A 13,262-nucleotide genomic window follows, 5' to 3' on the forward strand; every position below is an offset into this window, starting at 1 on the left:
AATTCTCTCCTCTAATTATCAGAAGTCTGGTCTAGCTTGTCATGTCTGTTCTGATTTTAACGTGTACAGTGGTACATCTTCCTCTCCTAAATAGTATCCCCTATTGTTGCTAGTTTAAATAAGAAGTTACTTTCTAGATCCTCACTGTTACTGTTGCTGAACTGTTACTGTTCCTCCATTGAGCAACTTCTCTCCAACTTCCTCATAGGTTGCCGGGTTGGTTTTAGAATAAGAGAAAAATTAAAATAAAAAATTGGTCCCTAAAACGTAGCTGATCCCAACCATCCATTGTCCTTTAGCAGAGAGGGTGCGGAATCCATGTGCCCACCCTGTGAATCCAAAGAAAGCTTACAAGACAGCTTCCGTGGAGCTGTGCCATGGACAGCAAGGAAGAGTCATTAGTATACACGCGGTGTGCCAGATAATACTTCTGTGGAGGAGAACTCCACCTCGAAGCAGAGGATCACCAGTTCAATAGAGATTTATTTACACTGTCAGAATATCAACATCTTAATATGGCTCATGACATGCTGTTAAAACTGAACACTTTATAAGATTGCCAAATAAACAAATCTGGACTTAATAATGACAATATACTTTGATTTGTTAGTTCATAACAAGGAAGCAATAAACATTCTATTATGTTTTACAGTTAGAGTACATTATACTTGTAAATATATTTTTAATATATAAAAAAATCCTTAACGCTGCTTTTTTGGATGCTGTTTATTTTTAAATAATTTTAACCATTACATATACACATAAAACCATCTTTTATTTATTTTCTGATTATTTCAAATTCTTCTTGTATATACAAGTTGAAAGTCTAAAAGTAACACAGGAACCATTTTGTGTACTCTCTAACAGGGCATACAAAAGTGTATGAGCTCCCTGATAAAGGTGTAGGTGAAGATGCCTCTCGTAAAGCTGTCCATCCTGTGATAGCAGCCATGTCAGCCAAATAGTTACGAGTCAGGATGAACTGAGCTGCTGTAGAAATGAGTCAGCCATTTGCCTCAGGAAATCCAGAGCCAGCTGTGTGCCGGACTTTTTTTGTTCCCAACAGAAAGGTGAACGTAGTCACACAGAAACGCAAGTAACACATAAACTGACACTGGATCAAGCTAACGTAGACTTAGTGACACAGATTCAAGTATCTACCTTTTCAATGGTCTCATTATTTTATTTCCTTTCTTTGCTGTTCATTTCTAACACATGGGTTCTCCAAAACAAAATTCAATCCAAAAAAAGCCACTTTGATTTTACAGTATAATGCCCCACACTCAAAACCCACCAAAAATCTCCCTCACTAGTTTCAGAGATAAGTTTTACGTGTATAATATAATCAGATGTCAGCTGTGGAGGAAACTGATTTTGAAGTTTGTAACCTTTGCTCAGAAATGAAACATTTTAAACTAACCATAACTAGGAAATCATTCCGCTGCCCTAAGAAACAGAAGCACCACCATGATATTGCTGTCTCTACACTTTAGTGGGATACTGCCACTGCCTTTAACAGCTGGCTCTGTGTTGGCTGCATCTCACTGTGGAAAAATTTTTGAAGAGCCCAACTTGGAAATATTTCTATTATACTGCCAAGGCTGAAATAATTACCAAGTTCTGGATAAGATGCCCACAGTACTTAAAATATTTGAAACTGATCTTTCCAGTTCTGCAGGGTACTGGTGCTCCAGGATGCAAATATTTACAGGTCTGTTTAACACGTGGCCATTTAAAAGGTTATAGGACTGTACTAATGTCATTTACAAGACAAATACAACTGGTGAGCCACTCCAATGAGGATATTTGCAAAACTAAAAATGTATAGCATCTAATTTTAGAAGACTTTCTATGCCAACTCATATTCCTTAATATAGCCCATGTGATGAGGATTGATCAGAATTACAGCTAAACTTTCAGTAACCAACAAAATGTAATATTTAGACTTTTGAAAAGGTAGACAAAATCTCCAGTTCTTTCAAACGTTGCTCATAATTTTGTCATGAAAAGCATCTACCAGACAAAGTAGTGGCATGCTGATATGCAGTCTGCTAATGCAGTACTAACAAAAGACTTCTCCTTCTTACAGTATAATCAAAACATCACATACAGAACACAGGCAGCTGTTTAAGGACAAGCAGTAGTAAGACACTGAAAAAGAAAATTCCGTCCCAGGGATATTTAAGGCAGATGAAAAGGCTTAGTTGTTCTCATTACTCAGAAAAAGTAGCCACAGCATGATCCATGCCAAGACTTTAGACCAGTGAATGACAACCAAGTACAAGTGCCTGGAAAATCAGGAGGAGCAACATACAAGAGGCATTATCATCTGCCTTTCACCTACTCAGTGAAAGGAAAGGTGAAAGGACACCTCATCAGTCCACTCCAGCAGATTTCATCTTTCCCTTGGCCTCTTCCATGTGCTATTCTCATCACATGATAGGCTATATAATGTGCTGTGCCTGCTTTTTTAGTTTATCCAGGTCCTTTTATTTGCCACTGAATATCTGGACACTAGCAATGCTGAGAAACTAAAATTTACAGTAGCACAGCTCTATCTGCTAATAAAGACATGATGACAAAACAGAATATAAACAATGTAAGTCTGTGTCCTTCCCGCCCCTGTAACAGTTCTGATTCATCAGAAAAGTAAAGGTAAGCTTCAATGGAGGTAAAAAAAGGAAAAAAATTAGTAAGTCTGGTCTTCTCAAAATCCAGTGTCCATCCAAGCTCATGAAAGTTGTACTTAGTATTTGTTTTTCTACATGTTTCTCATTTTGGCCATGAGTTCTTCTAGGCTTTCTTCAGACTCTGTTACTGTCTCCCCAGTTATTAAATTCTCTTCCTGTTAGGAACAGGAAGAAAAATTGTCAACAAAAAAAGTCAACAAAAACCCCCCACAGATCAGCTTTATTGCTGTTACACTACACCATTTTCCTAGACCCAGGCACTCGTGAGATTAGGCCTAAGTGTTTATAAGCTTCAACTGTAAAGCTTCAACTATTCTGACTAGGAGTTAGAATGTTCTTAATGCAGTACATTCAGTTTCTATATTCCCCAGGTATACTCATTGCTCTTTGACTACATACAGCTTTTACAAGATATGTATGGTAAAAATTAATTAGTCACCAAAATATCAACAGAGAAATTCACAATTGCTGTCCTTCTGCCAGCCCCCAAATGCATTAATTCCTAGCATCTCAGCAGTATGTTCACACTAGCACCCACACTTAAAGAAGTATCCTTCCTAGGAACACAAAACTGGAATAATCAAATGAACTGAGGTTAAGTTTCACTGGAATTGTTCAAGATGGAATTCTGTTTTAGGTTTAAAGGGTAACCAAACAGGCTGGTATTATAAATTTAATCTACAATGTGTATTTCAAAAATTCACAAAGAATAAATACGTTACCTTGTCTGGGATAGTATATGCTACACTAATTCCCTCAGGAAGCTCAGGTACTGGGCCAGATGCAGCCTTCAGCTCTTCCTCTGAAATTTCTGATACTAATTCAATGCCTTTGCATTAAAAGGAAACAAGAACTCCATTAAAAGTTAGAAGAAAAAGTTCTTTAATCACCAAGTTATCACAATAAGAGGAAAGAAAGGTACAGCTACTTTTCCAAAACAGAATAAAATTAAAGCACAAACACCTTTGCTTTCAACAACTTCATTCCATTATCAGTACAAAACATTTTCCCTTTAAAATATATGAAATAATTCTATATAGGCAACTTATGATCCAGAATGGCATCTCTTCCTGGTCCTTAGCATTTAAACTGTACCATAAGGACATTTCTCCCAGCTGTAAGATAAGATTACTCTCTACAGCATGTAATAAACAGAGTATGTATCTCCATTCTTAAAATGGTTATATAAAACACATTTACCATTCCTTAAGATAATTCCCTCTAATTTAAAACCCTCAGAGGAATGTAAAAATCCATGGGACGCCTCAGCACAGTGATTATGGAAATGACAGCTGCTCTTTAGTATATTTAAAAGGAATATGCAGTTAATACATCTCATATCTCCCTCATCTTCAGACCATCTTCTGAGAAAGTTTTTTATTCAAGCAGCAGTTACATTTTGAGCCTAAAACCTGCACATTGCACTAAAAACGTGTCATCAAGTTGTGGTAAAATTACTTTCAAAACCTGTGAAAAACCAACAGTAATTACACAGTTTAAGTTACAAAAAATAGGAACTAGAAGAATTCTATCTACCCTAAACTGTGTTCACCCAAATTGAGCTTCAGTATTGGGAACATCATTTAGTCTCCAGCTGATGACTTACCCCAGTCATTGTCTTCGTGTACTATTTCTTCTTCCTTTTCAATTACTTCTTCTTTTGGTCTTGCAGCTTCTTTCTTCTGGAGGGAAAACACAAAAAAATAAACCCTCAATAACCAAAATTTAACAGTCTGATTTCCAAGAACAGCAAAGAAGTTCAAGCCTAAAATTCACGTTTCTTCCAATATGTAAGATAAAAAAGTTCTAAATGGTGACTGCTTAGGAACAAAATGGCAGAAGTTCAAAAAGCAAGTTCAAAAAAACACCAAACCTGTTAACACTTAGAAACATACAACTGCCAGAAAAGTTTGCATTCAGTTAAGTAATATTTTCTTCTACATAACTGCTCAACCTTTCTTCCTACCCTTTATTTTAAGGTAACTGTACTGTACTGTAAGTACTGTATATTTAGAATCATGTGCAACCATCTGAAGATGACTGCTGGAGCAGCAAACAAACATTTTCTTTTACTACAGATTTGCAGCTTGCTTTGTTCTTTAAGAAATGCAAAATAAAATTGACCCACAAACCCAAACCATTTTTACCTTATAATTTTCTTGCTGTTTTCTGCAATTGTGGTCACTACATTGGGGGTTTGGCTTCATAGACATAGTTGGGAAGAAATCCTGCATCGCATTGTAACCAAGATAATAACTCACAGTACCAAAATTTAACAGGTATCTAGAAACACAGAAAGAAGGAGCTTGTAATACAGGTGCAAACCTATAACTTCAGTTGCTCAGGGAGTAATTTTTCCTCAAAGAACTTTTAGAATACACTTGCAGACTCGTGGAGTTGTAGAGTTATTGTAATTGCCTTAAATCCAGTTATGCTGTAGTCAGCTGGCAAAAGAATAACTGGATCAATATAGAATCCCATCTTCTCATGGTGTGTGAGAATAACTCAGTTACAGGCAAGAGAAGTAATTTATTCTTTGTCAATGTACAAAATTTCAAAGACAAGCCAGCACTATGGCATTTTTAATGTATAACTTAATGATGTCTAATCAGAGCATGTTTAAATGAAGAACTAAGAAAAAAATGTGCATGTGTGTATTCAGTCACAGAAACCCTATGGAAAACACTGAAACTGTTTCTCACCCCTGAAAAGTTCCAGTTAAAATTCAAGGAATGTGTATTTTAGCCCTGTTCAATGTTGCCAACACCATTAGAAACAAGCCATGAACATGTAACAAGAACCAGACCTGTCATTATGAAATGTTCCTTCAATTTTTTTCTCGTATTTTGCTGTACACATCAAATAGCAACAACTCAGTCACTTACTTGAGAACATTTTGTACAAGCATTCCTGCCACAACACCCATGGTTGTGGGAAGACTGGCTGCACAAACTCCTTCTCGTTTCAAGGTCTTCTCATCAATATTTGCAGCTACTACCAGTGGAGGAGCACACTGAGGGGCAATAGAGAAATTAAGCTGTAAAAAAGCATTCAAGAAATCCCACAGATCACACAGAATTTTAAGGTCCTGCATCAGCTGTGCCAGGATCACCCTCACTAGGCCAGCTAATCCTGACATTTCCAGTCCCACTCTAAAAGGCAAGTGAGCAATTCAGCAGAGCACCACGTACCGCAAAACAAGCGGATTCACCAGGGATGATCAGCTGGATGTGTCCTGACACTGCATTTTCACTCACTCCAGACTCCATCCAGATTTGTCCAAGTTCATTGCAGGCCTTATGAACACAGAAACATGCAGGTCAGCACGGCAGAAGTTTAATGAAAAGAAAAGGAACCCAAACAATGTGATAAATTGGGAGTGATGGAACACATTCATCTCCATGCTTTCAGGCGAAAAGGCTATGGCCAGAAAAAGGGACATGAAGAGATAGAAGAGAAATTATTTATCAAAGGACAAATCAAACAGCAAATTAAAGTTGCCCTCATGAAGCCAGCCCTTTGAGCTTTCCTGAGGACCTGAGATGTTTTAACAAATACAGACATTAGTGACCCAGTTACAGCAGACTACAGAATACAATTCCACAAACTATTTTTAGAGGCTCAGGTACAGTGTATCTCTGTGCTTTCCCTGCCTGCAATTTGTGGAACAAGTCAGCTGAAGGGTAACAGAAAACACACATTTGGCATATACCCTACATTATCTGCTACTATAAAGAAAAACAGTTTGATTAAATAAACAGCATTTCAATATACAAAAAGTCATGTGAAGTATACAATTAGCTACAGAAAATCTTTAAAAGTTTGTAAGATTTAACATACCAGCCTTTGAAAATACCATTGTATAAACACAGTAATTTGAAAAGACAAATTTTATGATACTTTGATCTTTTACTAACCATTAGCTGATAGTAACTTTAAAGACTTCAGTGATATTTATACACATAAAATGGGTTTATAAGAACTGGATAAAAGCTTAGATTCCTCAAGCCAAGGGGGACATTTCTTAGGAGATTGTTTTAAAGTTCCTGTCTTTGCTATAGTTCCACAATTCCTAACATCATTTATAGGAGATAACAGACTTCCACAAGCCTGTGCCTTTGGTGGCCTTACCGTGTTAATTGCCATGCGGGCTTCAAAGTTGTCCACGCAGCTTAGAACCAGGTCCACAGGCTTCCCTTCCTCCAGTGCACCATTACTGAAACAAGCAGCAGAGGTTTACATGACACTGCTGGCAGAACAAAACACCAACACGGCAACCCACATGCTGCTTTAGAGTACAGAAGCCAAAGAAAAGTGAATTTCTAACAAAACCTTTGCAAATGCAGTACAGGATACAACCAACATCTTAGATCTGCAATAGATACAACACCATGCTGAAGATTTAAATATAAATTTAAACATAAATCCCATCCATGCTGGGATTTAAATATATGGGCATTTTAGACTGTTTTGTACAGTATGCACTCCAGTATTAAATATTGGAGAATGGTGTCTTTGTACAACACTATTTTTGCACAACAGAACTGCAAATGGTGTAAGTTATTTCAAATCTCTGTGAGATCCACTAAGAACTACTTTCTTCTTCATTCTATTAATCATACCTGAAACTACAACAGAGCACTCACTATATGATCTGATCCATTTTCCATAGTGGAAAACCTGGAGTTTTGGTTGGAAATCTAGAGATACACTCATATAAAAAATAACTACGTAACAGCAGAAATAAAAGCCAGCTTACAGAGAACACATCTAGGCCGGAACGTTTTCATGTACATATATTTCTCAGAGGTTTTTGATTGGAAGTTATTAAATTGAAAAAGAGCCCAAACAAGAAAAGTGTGAAGCTGTGAAGAACCAGACATCAGCAGAAGTCAGCAATATGCTAAAGTTGGGGGATTTTACCTTATTCTATCCATGAAGTGCTCAAAGTTGTCCAGTGTTGTGATGTTGTAGTTATGTACTTCAAACTGAACATCAGGATTAATATCCCTTATGGAGGAAATAACAGGAGTCAGTAGTAAAGAATAAAATGATAAATTGCATTCTACTCCCTAACTTCATGAGTGTTGCTATAGTCTTAAATTTCCAGTCTGAACTCTAGAATTCACCCACATTTATCAAAAATTCAGATTAGATAAGGAAAAAACCCACAACATATGGAAGCAGCATCATTGATACCAAACTTCTGAGCAAAACTGGCTATACAAAAGAAGTAGACTCACATTAAGGTTTTGGCCAGTACAAAAATATCTTTGAAGTATCAATCATCCCCACAAGTATTTTTTACTCTAGTTCCCAAATTAGATCGTGTTCCTTTGCAAATGATTAATAGTGAAACATTGGTTTTCTGGAGCAGCATCCTGGCTAAATGCATTCTGATACCCACTTCTCCAAGTTATACCTCAAAGTATGTTCTGCTGCTTGCACTTTACTTAATCCAGCTTGATGAGGTTGGAAGAAGAGTCTGTTCATGTTTGCCAGTTCCACTTTGTCATAATCAAACAGAAGCAGCTGCAATAAAGATTGTTTTAACATGTGTGAATCTCCAGACACTCTGCAAACAGAGCACTGTGGCAAGGCGTTTTGAACAACAAAACTAATCCTAAAATCAAAGTCATAAAAACTCCCCCAACCAAACTCCCTCCCTCAGAGACACATTTAGTTCACATACAAGAGAAACTAACATTGTAAGGACATGAAAAACTGAACCAATCTGTTACGTCATTAAAATCACTCAATAAAAAGTTAACTCTTTATTTGATCTATACTAATATTCAACGAATTAACCTACATGAACAGAACCTACATAACATCTATTATCACATTCCTACTTGTTGCCACGTGCCAAACTAATGTTTGTTGTCATCTACCACATTTCAATTGCATGATATAAACTTGGTTCTTATAAGACTTTATCTTTTATGTGAAATACCCCCTCCTTTTTCTTTATTTTGTTTTCCTTTTGCAGTAATCCATCATGAAGACTAGAGAAATGGGTTTTCATGTAAGAATATGGAGATGACAAACATCCAAAGAAGAATCATCCACATGATACAGGATTAAGCCCTAAATAAATCAAATTTACCAATGTAATAAAAATACAGACTCTTCATGTGTGATGTTTACACAAGTGCTGTTCTTGAGTGCTTTCTTCACATTTTTATTTGGGTAAAATCAACAGAGTGAAAACAAATCAAATCCTTTACAAAGAGGGCTGGTCCATCTACTATAAAGATACAGAAGAATAAAAAAACTCTCATTACCTTACCAATGCCACACCTTGTCAGCATTTCAGCAGTAACACTGCCAACACCCCCCACACCTACTACTGCAACTGTGAAGGTACGGATTTTCTGTAGAAAGAAATAATATACAGATCAGGATCTCAAAAGTGCTCCTCCCAGGAAAAAATGCAAGCAATGTTTCATTACAGAGAGAATCCTACCTCGTAGTCTTTGACAATTCCCATTCTTTTTAACGCCATCAAGCGACTACAAACAAAAAAAATGCAGCGTTACACAGAAAATGTTCTTAATGTTTCTAACAACAATTTTGCTTTTCAGGTATTTAAAATCACTTTTGCTTTAGAAATAACCTCACCAAGCAATAAACCCAAGCCTGCTGTTTTCACTGCAGTTGTGATTGCCGGCTGGGCACAGTCCGAGTGACAGAGAAGATGCTTTCCTATTTGCACCAGAGTCCTAACCCTGCAGAAATTCATGCACCTACTCCTCTGGTATGCATAACATCGATGAAATCAGGAGGACACAGCTATTTTTATAAATGAATCCCTGATTTACAGAATGAAAGGCGACACCTTTTTTTCGTAATGAACCATATGGCAGCAAACTAGTAAAACTTGCACTGTTTTCTGACCAATTTGATTAGATTATCATAACATTAAAAATAAAATAAATAGTGACTATTGTGTTTTGAGGATAACTGAAAGGATTTTAAAGTAACATTTTACCCCTCTATTGCATTTTTCATGAAAGTACAAGTATCAGCTGGCATTAAGGAAAAATAAAACAAAACCCAAACCAACAAAACAAAAACCAAAAAAATTAACAGATTTCTAGAAGGGAAGGGATCTCTAATGCTCAAGAATTCCATAAACGGACTTCTAAAATAAGCAATTTGGAGGAATGAGAATAAGACCTCATGTAATACCAACACCTGTCCCATTTACTACAAACCTAGCTGAAAAACTCACGAGCTTTCCTCTCCCTCTGTCCCCGCCTGTATTGTAAAGCAATATAATACAAAGTAACCCTGACATCCTCCCCTGCCAGCCCAGCCAGGTGGGAAATCTGAGAGCATCAGTGCGCGGAGCACCTGCCTCCCGCACTGCCCGACAGCCTCCCGAGCACGGCCAGCCCCATCCCTGAGCTTCCCACCCGTCCCAGCCTCCTCCAGCTCCTCCCGCTTCACCCAGCCCCACCGTTCCCCCCCGGCCGCGCCCCGGCGGAGCCCCGGCGGAGCCCCGGCGGAGCCCGCAGCCCCGGCGCACCTGTAGGGGTTGGAGTCGGTCACCTCGGGGCTCATGGTGTCGATGCGGGCCCGCGCCGCGCCCCGCCCGCGCCGCTCCCGGGCCAGCTCCTCCTCCAGCTCCCGCACGCGCCGCTCCAGCCGCTCCAGCCGCTCCGCCATGGCAGCGACACGTCCGCGCCGCCCGCCGCTTCCGGGAAGCGCCGGGGCGGGCCCGCGGCCGAGGGGCGGTGTCCGCCGGGGCGGTGCCTGCCTCCCGGGAAACGTCCTGTTCCGGGAGAAGCCTCCGGCCCGGCAGCCAGGGGGCTGCGGAGCGCTGTCCTAGGCGGGCCGAGGCGCCTCGGGTGACCCGGCCGGGGCGGGCTCCGGCGCGGCCTCCGAGGATGGCGGCGGAGCCGGGCACTAGCGAGGTGCGGCGGCAGCACCGCTTCGACCAGGACAGCCTGGAGCGGTACCTGAGCAGCCGCTTGCCCGGCTTCCCTGGGCAGCCCGCGGGCGCGCTGGCTGTCAGGCAGTACAGGTAACACAGGTGACACAGGTGACACTGGTGACAGGTGACTGACACGGGTGGCGGGGTCGCCGCCGCTCCCTCGGCCCGGGAGGGGAGAGCAGAGGAGCCGCTCGCTGCCGCCTGCCGGGGACAGCGGTCAGAGGTAGAGCCCTTCGCCGTCGGGGTGGCGGGCAGCAGCCATCGATGGGTTTTTAAGATGCATTCTGATTGAGTCTAATTAAAGGCACACAAAACAGCTCGTCCCTTGAGCTGCTGGAGAGGGCAAAGTTTGCGGTGGCGGCCAAAGTGACCTTTGTCACACTCAGCCTGTGGCTGTGTGTTGTGTGGACTTCCCGCTGCCCTCAGATTACACCCACGATTGTTCTATTGCCTACACATAAATCGCCATTGATCTGCTCTATCTTTAATTGCACAGCAAATAGAATGGTCAGAAGCACATACATGGCTTAAGAAATCAATGTTAAAAGCATTGGGCTGTCACCAGGCAAGCAAACCCTGCACGACTTCATGTCAGGAACTAACTATGAGAAGTAAAGTTATTCTAAAAATAAGGGTTAATTCCTTTATAGGCATGACCTTGACTAACTTATCTTCAGCTGTCACTAAGAAACAGTGAACAATTTTTCATTGTCTTCTGATGTAAATATAAAACATTAATTCATTCAATCTGCCCTAATCTTCCTATTTACCTCAGCTGAGAAGACTTTAGGAGGGGCCCTAGGAGAGTAGCTAATAGTAAAGTCTGCTAAAATTGTTAGTATTTATAGTTTTACTCATTTGTCTTGTGATTACAGTTCAAGGCTTCAGCTGGCCTAAATTTGTTTTGTTCCAAGGTGTAGTATTTGTCAGTTAAACTCTTTAAACTGTTACAAACTATGGCCTAACTGCTTTGGGTAGAATGGAAATGTAATGGGAGGAATGAGGACAAAAGTTCATTTGTTTTTTATTTTCCAATAGTTGTCTAATAATTTGTTGGACTAGGAATACAATTTTTAAGAATACATCTTAAAAATTAACCAGAATAAAGAGTAAAAAGCATGTAGACTAACACAGAGCCTTGAGGAAAATAGGGATAAATGGATTTGATTGGAATATGATAGACAAGTTGTTATGAAGGGTTTAACTGGATTGTCCTTCTCTTTTGCCTATGTGTGACTGAAGTGTCTAATTTTCTTTGCGACTCCAACATGCATTCTTTAAAATTTTCTAGTTCCTATAGGCTGTCCCTAAAGCACAATCTTTGGACATGATAATCAGGCTGGCAAACAGTGGGACTTGGTACTAGAATCATCAGCAATTTAATCATAGACTAGAATCATAGAGTGGTTTGGGCTGGAACACACCTTAAAGATCATCTAGTTCCACTCCCCTTGCTATGGGCACGGAGACCTTTCTCTAGACCAGGTTGTTCAGAGCCCCATCCAGCCTGGGCTTGAACACTTTCAGAGATGAGGCATCTACAGCTTCTCTGGGCAGCCTGTTCCAGTCTAGATTTGAAAAAAACCCACAACACAAAACAGCTCTGGAGAAGATGCCTTCCTCCATCCTGCCATTTTGTTCAGATCAAGTCACAATGCACTTTGCAAATATAATTTCTGTTAGAAGTTTACAATTCTGTAATTATTTGAATTTTTGACTAATTATAATCTTCTTCTTTGCAGCGCAGGCCAGTCAAACCCAACCTTCTACCTTCAGAAGGGTGGACGAGCTTTTGTGCTCAGGAAGAAGCCCCATGGTCCCCTTTTACCTAGAGCACACAAGGTAAGCAACATTCTTCACTCTCCAAACACTTTGTTTTTCAGGTGACCAGGGTCTATACATGATGGTCCAGCACACTGATGCTTGTGTCCAGAAATACAGTGAGTTGCTGGATTATTTCCCATGTTCTGTGCTCTACATGTAATTAAACATTCAAGAGGGTTCACTGTGCTCATTTATGTTTGGAAGGTTTTAATTGAACCTAATTTCTGTGTCTCCTTCAGGTGGATAGAGAATATCATGTACAGAAAGCCTTATTTTCAGCTGGGTTTCCAGTGCCTGAGCCCCTTTTGTATTGCAGTGACGTTTCTATCATTGGAACAGAGTTTTATGTAATGCAGCATGTGCAGGTTGGTCCTCCAGTGTGAGAGATTCTTTCCTTTTCCCTATTACAAGCTACTTTTACATTGTCTAAAACTTTTCTGTTAGGGCCCTACCCAGCACAGTTTTGTGATAGGAGTGTAAATAATCTTCTGGTATTTTAAAGAAATGCTAGCTATTGGTAATTCTCAAAGGTTTCAGCTTCTCCAGGGCTTATTTCACACTTTGTTAAAATTTTTAGCTCAGTATTTAACCTCTTGTTCTTGTTTGAGCTCTTGGAAGGATATCTTGAAATGAGGCAATATGGCTTCTGTGAAAAGCATACACAAGTCAGAGGGAAAAAAATCAGTCTGTAAACAGAATCTTTAGACATCCTGGAGCCTGTTTAGTATTGAAAATAAGAACTGACATACAATCACCTTTTCTTTAAAACAAAGCAGGATTCCAGTTCAAACACTAGTTTCAGAAAGGAC

At 39.8% G+C, this 13,262-nt stretch overlaps 2 protein-coding genes across 3 annotated transcripts in view; one reads left to right on the forward strand and one right to left on the reverse strand.

The window, feature by feature from the left end:
• Positions 1-439: 439 nt before the first annotated feature.
• On the reverse strand, positions 440-10,408 carry UBA5 (ubiquitin like modifier activating enzyme 5). 2 transcript variants are annotated; one of them, XM_063407694.1, is made up of 12 exons: positions 10,222-10,408; positions 9,157-9,202; positions 8,975-9,064; positions 8,113-8,222; positions 7,614-7,700; positions 6,822-6,906; positions 5,882-5,986; positions 5,576-5,703; positions 4,838-4,973; positions 4,297-4,372; positions 3,413-3,519; positions 463-2,845 (listed from the first exon to the last, which is right to left on the reverse strand). In XM_063407694.1, exons 1-12 carry the CDS (start codon positions 10,359-10,361, stop codon positions 2,762-2,764), a joined length of 1,194 nt encoding a protein of 397 aa, XP_063263764.1. In that variant the 5' UTR covers positions 10,362-10,408; the 3' UTR covers positions 463-2,761. The 2 variants fall into 2 exon arrangements, with proteins under 2 accessions (XP_063263771.1, XP_063263764.1); XM_063407701.1 differs by lacking the exon at positions 10,222-10,408 and having other exon boundaries at positions 440-2,845; positions 8,980-9,064; positions 9,157-9,201.
• Positions 10,409-10,434: 26 nt separating this feature from the next.
• ACAD11 (acyl-CoA dehydrogenase family member 11) overlaps positions 10,435-13,262 on the forward strand; it is a 28,854-nt gene continuing 26,026 nt past the window's right edge. The window contains exons 1-3 of the mRNA XM_063407681.1: positions 10,435-10,719; positions 12,372-12,471; positions 12,693-12,818. Of these exons, the coding sequence (XP_063263751.1) occupies positions 10,583-10,719; positions 12,372-12,471; positions 12,693-12,818 (363 nt within the window). The 5' untranslated portion in view covers positions 10,435-10,582. The remainder of the gene's footprint in view (positions 10,720-12,371; positions 12,472-12,692; positions 12,819-13,262) is intronic.

This window comes from Prinia subflava, chromosome 1 (genome assembly GCF_021018805.1).
Source record: "Prinia subflava isolate CZ2003 ecotype Zambia chromosome 1, Cam_Psub_1.2, whole genome shotgun sequence".
Taxonomy (NCBI): domain Eukaryota; kingdom Metazoa; phylum Chordata; class Aves; order Passeriformes; family Cisticolidae; genus Prinia; species Prinia subflava.

Coding starts and splice junctions, on each gene's coding strand:
- UBA5 (XM_063407694.1), bottom strand. CDS start 10,361: ATGGCGGAGCGGCTGGAGCGGCTGGAGCGGCGCGTGCGGGAGCTGGAG. Junction 9,203..10,221: donor ACCGACTCCAACCCCTACAG/GTGCGCCGGGGC, acceptor TTTTGTTTGTAG/TCGCTTGATGGCGTTAAAAA. Junction 7,701..8,112: donor GCAGCAGAACATACTTTGAG/GTATAACTTGGA, acceptor TTCCTCCATAAG/GGATATTAATCCTGATGTTC.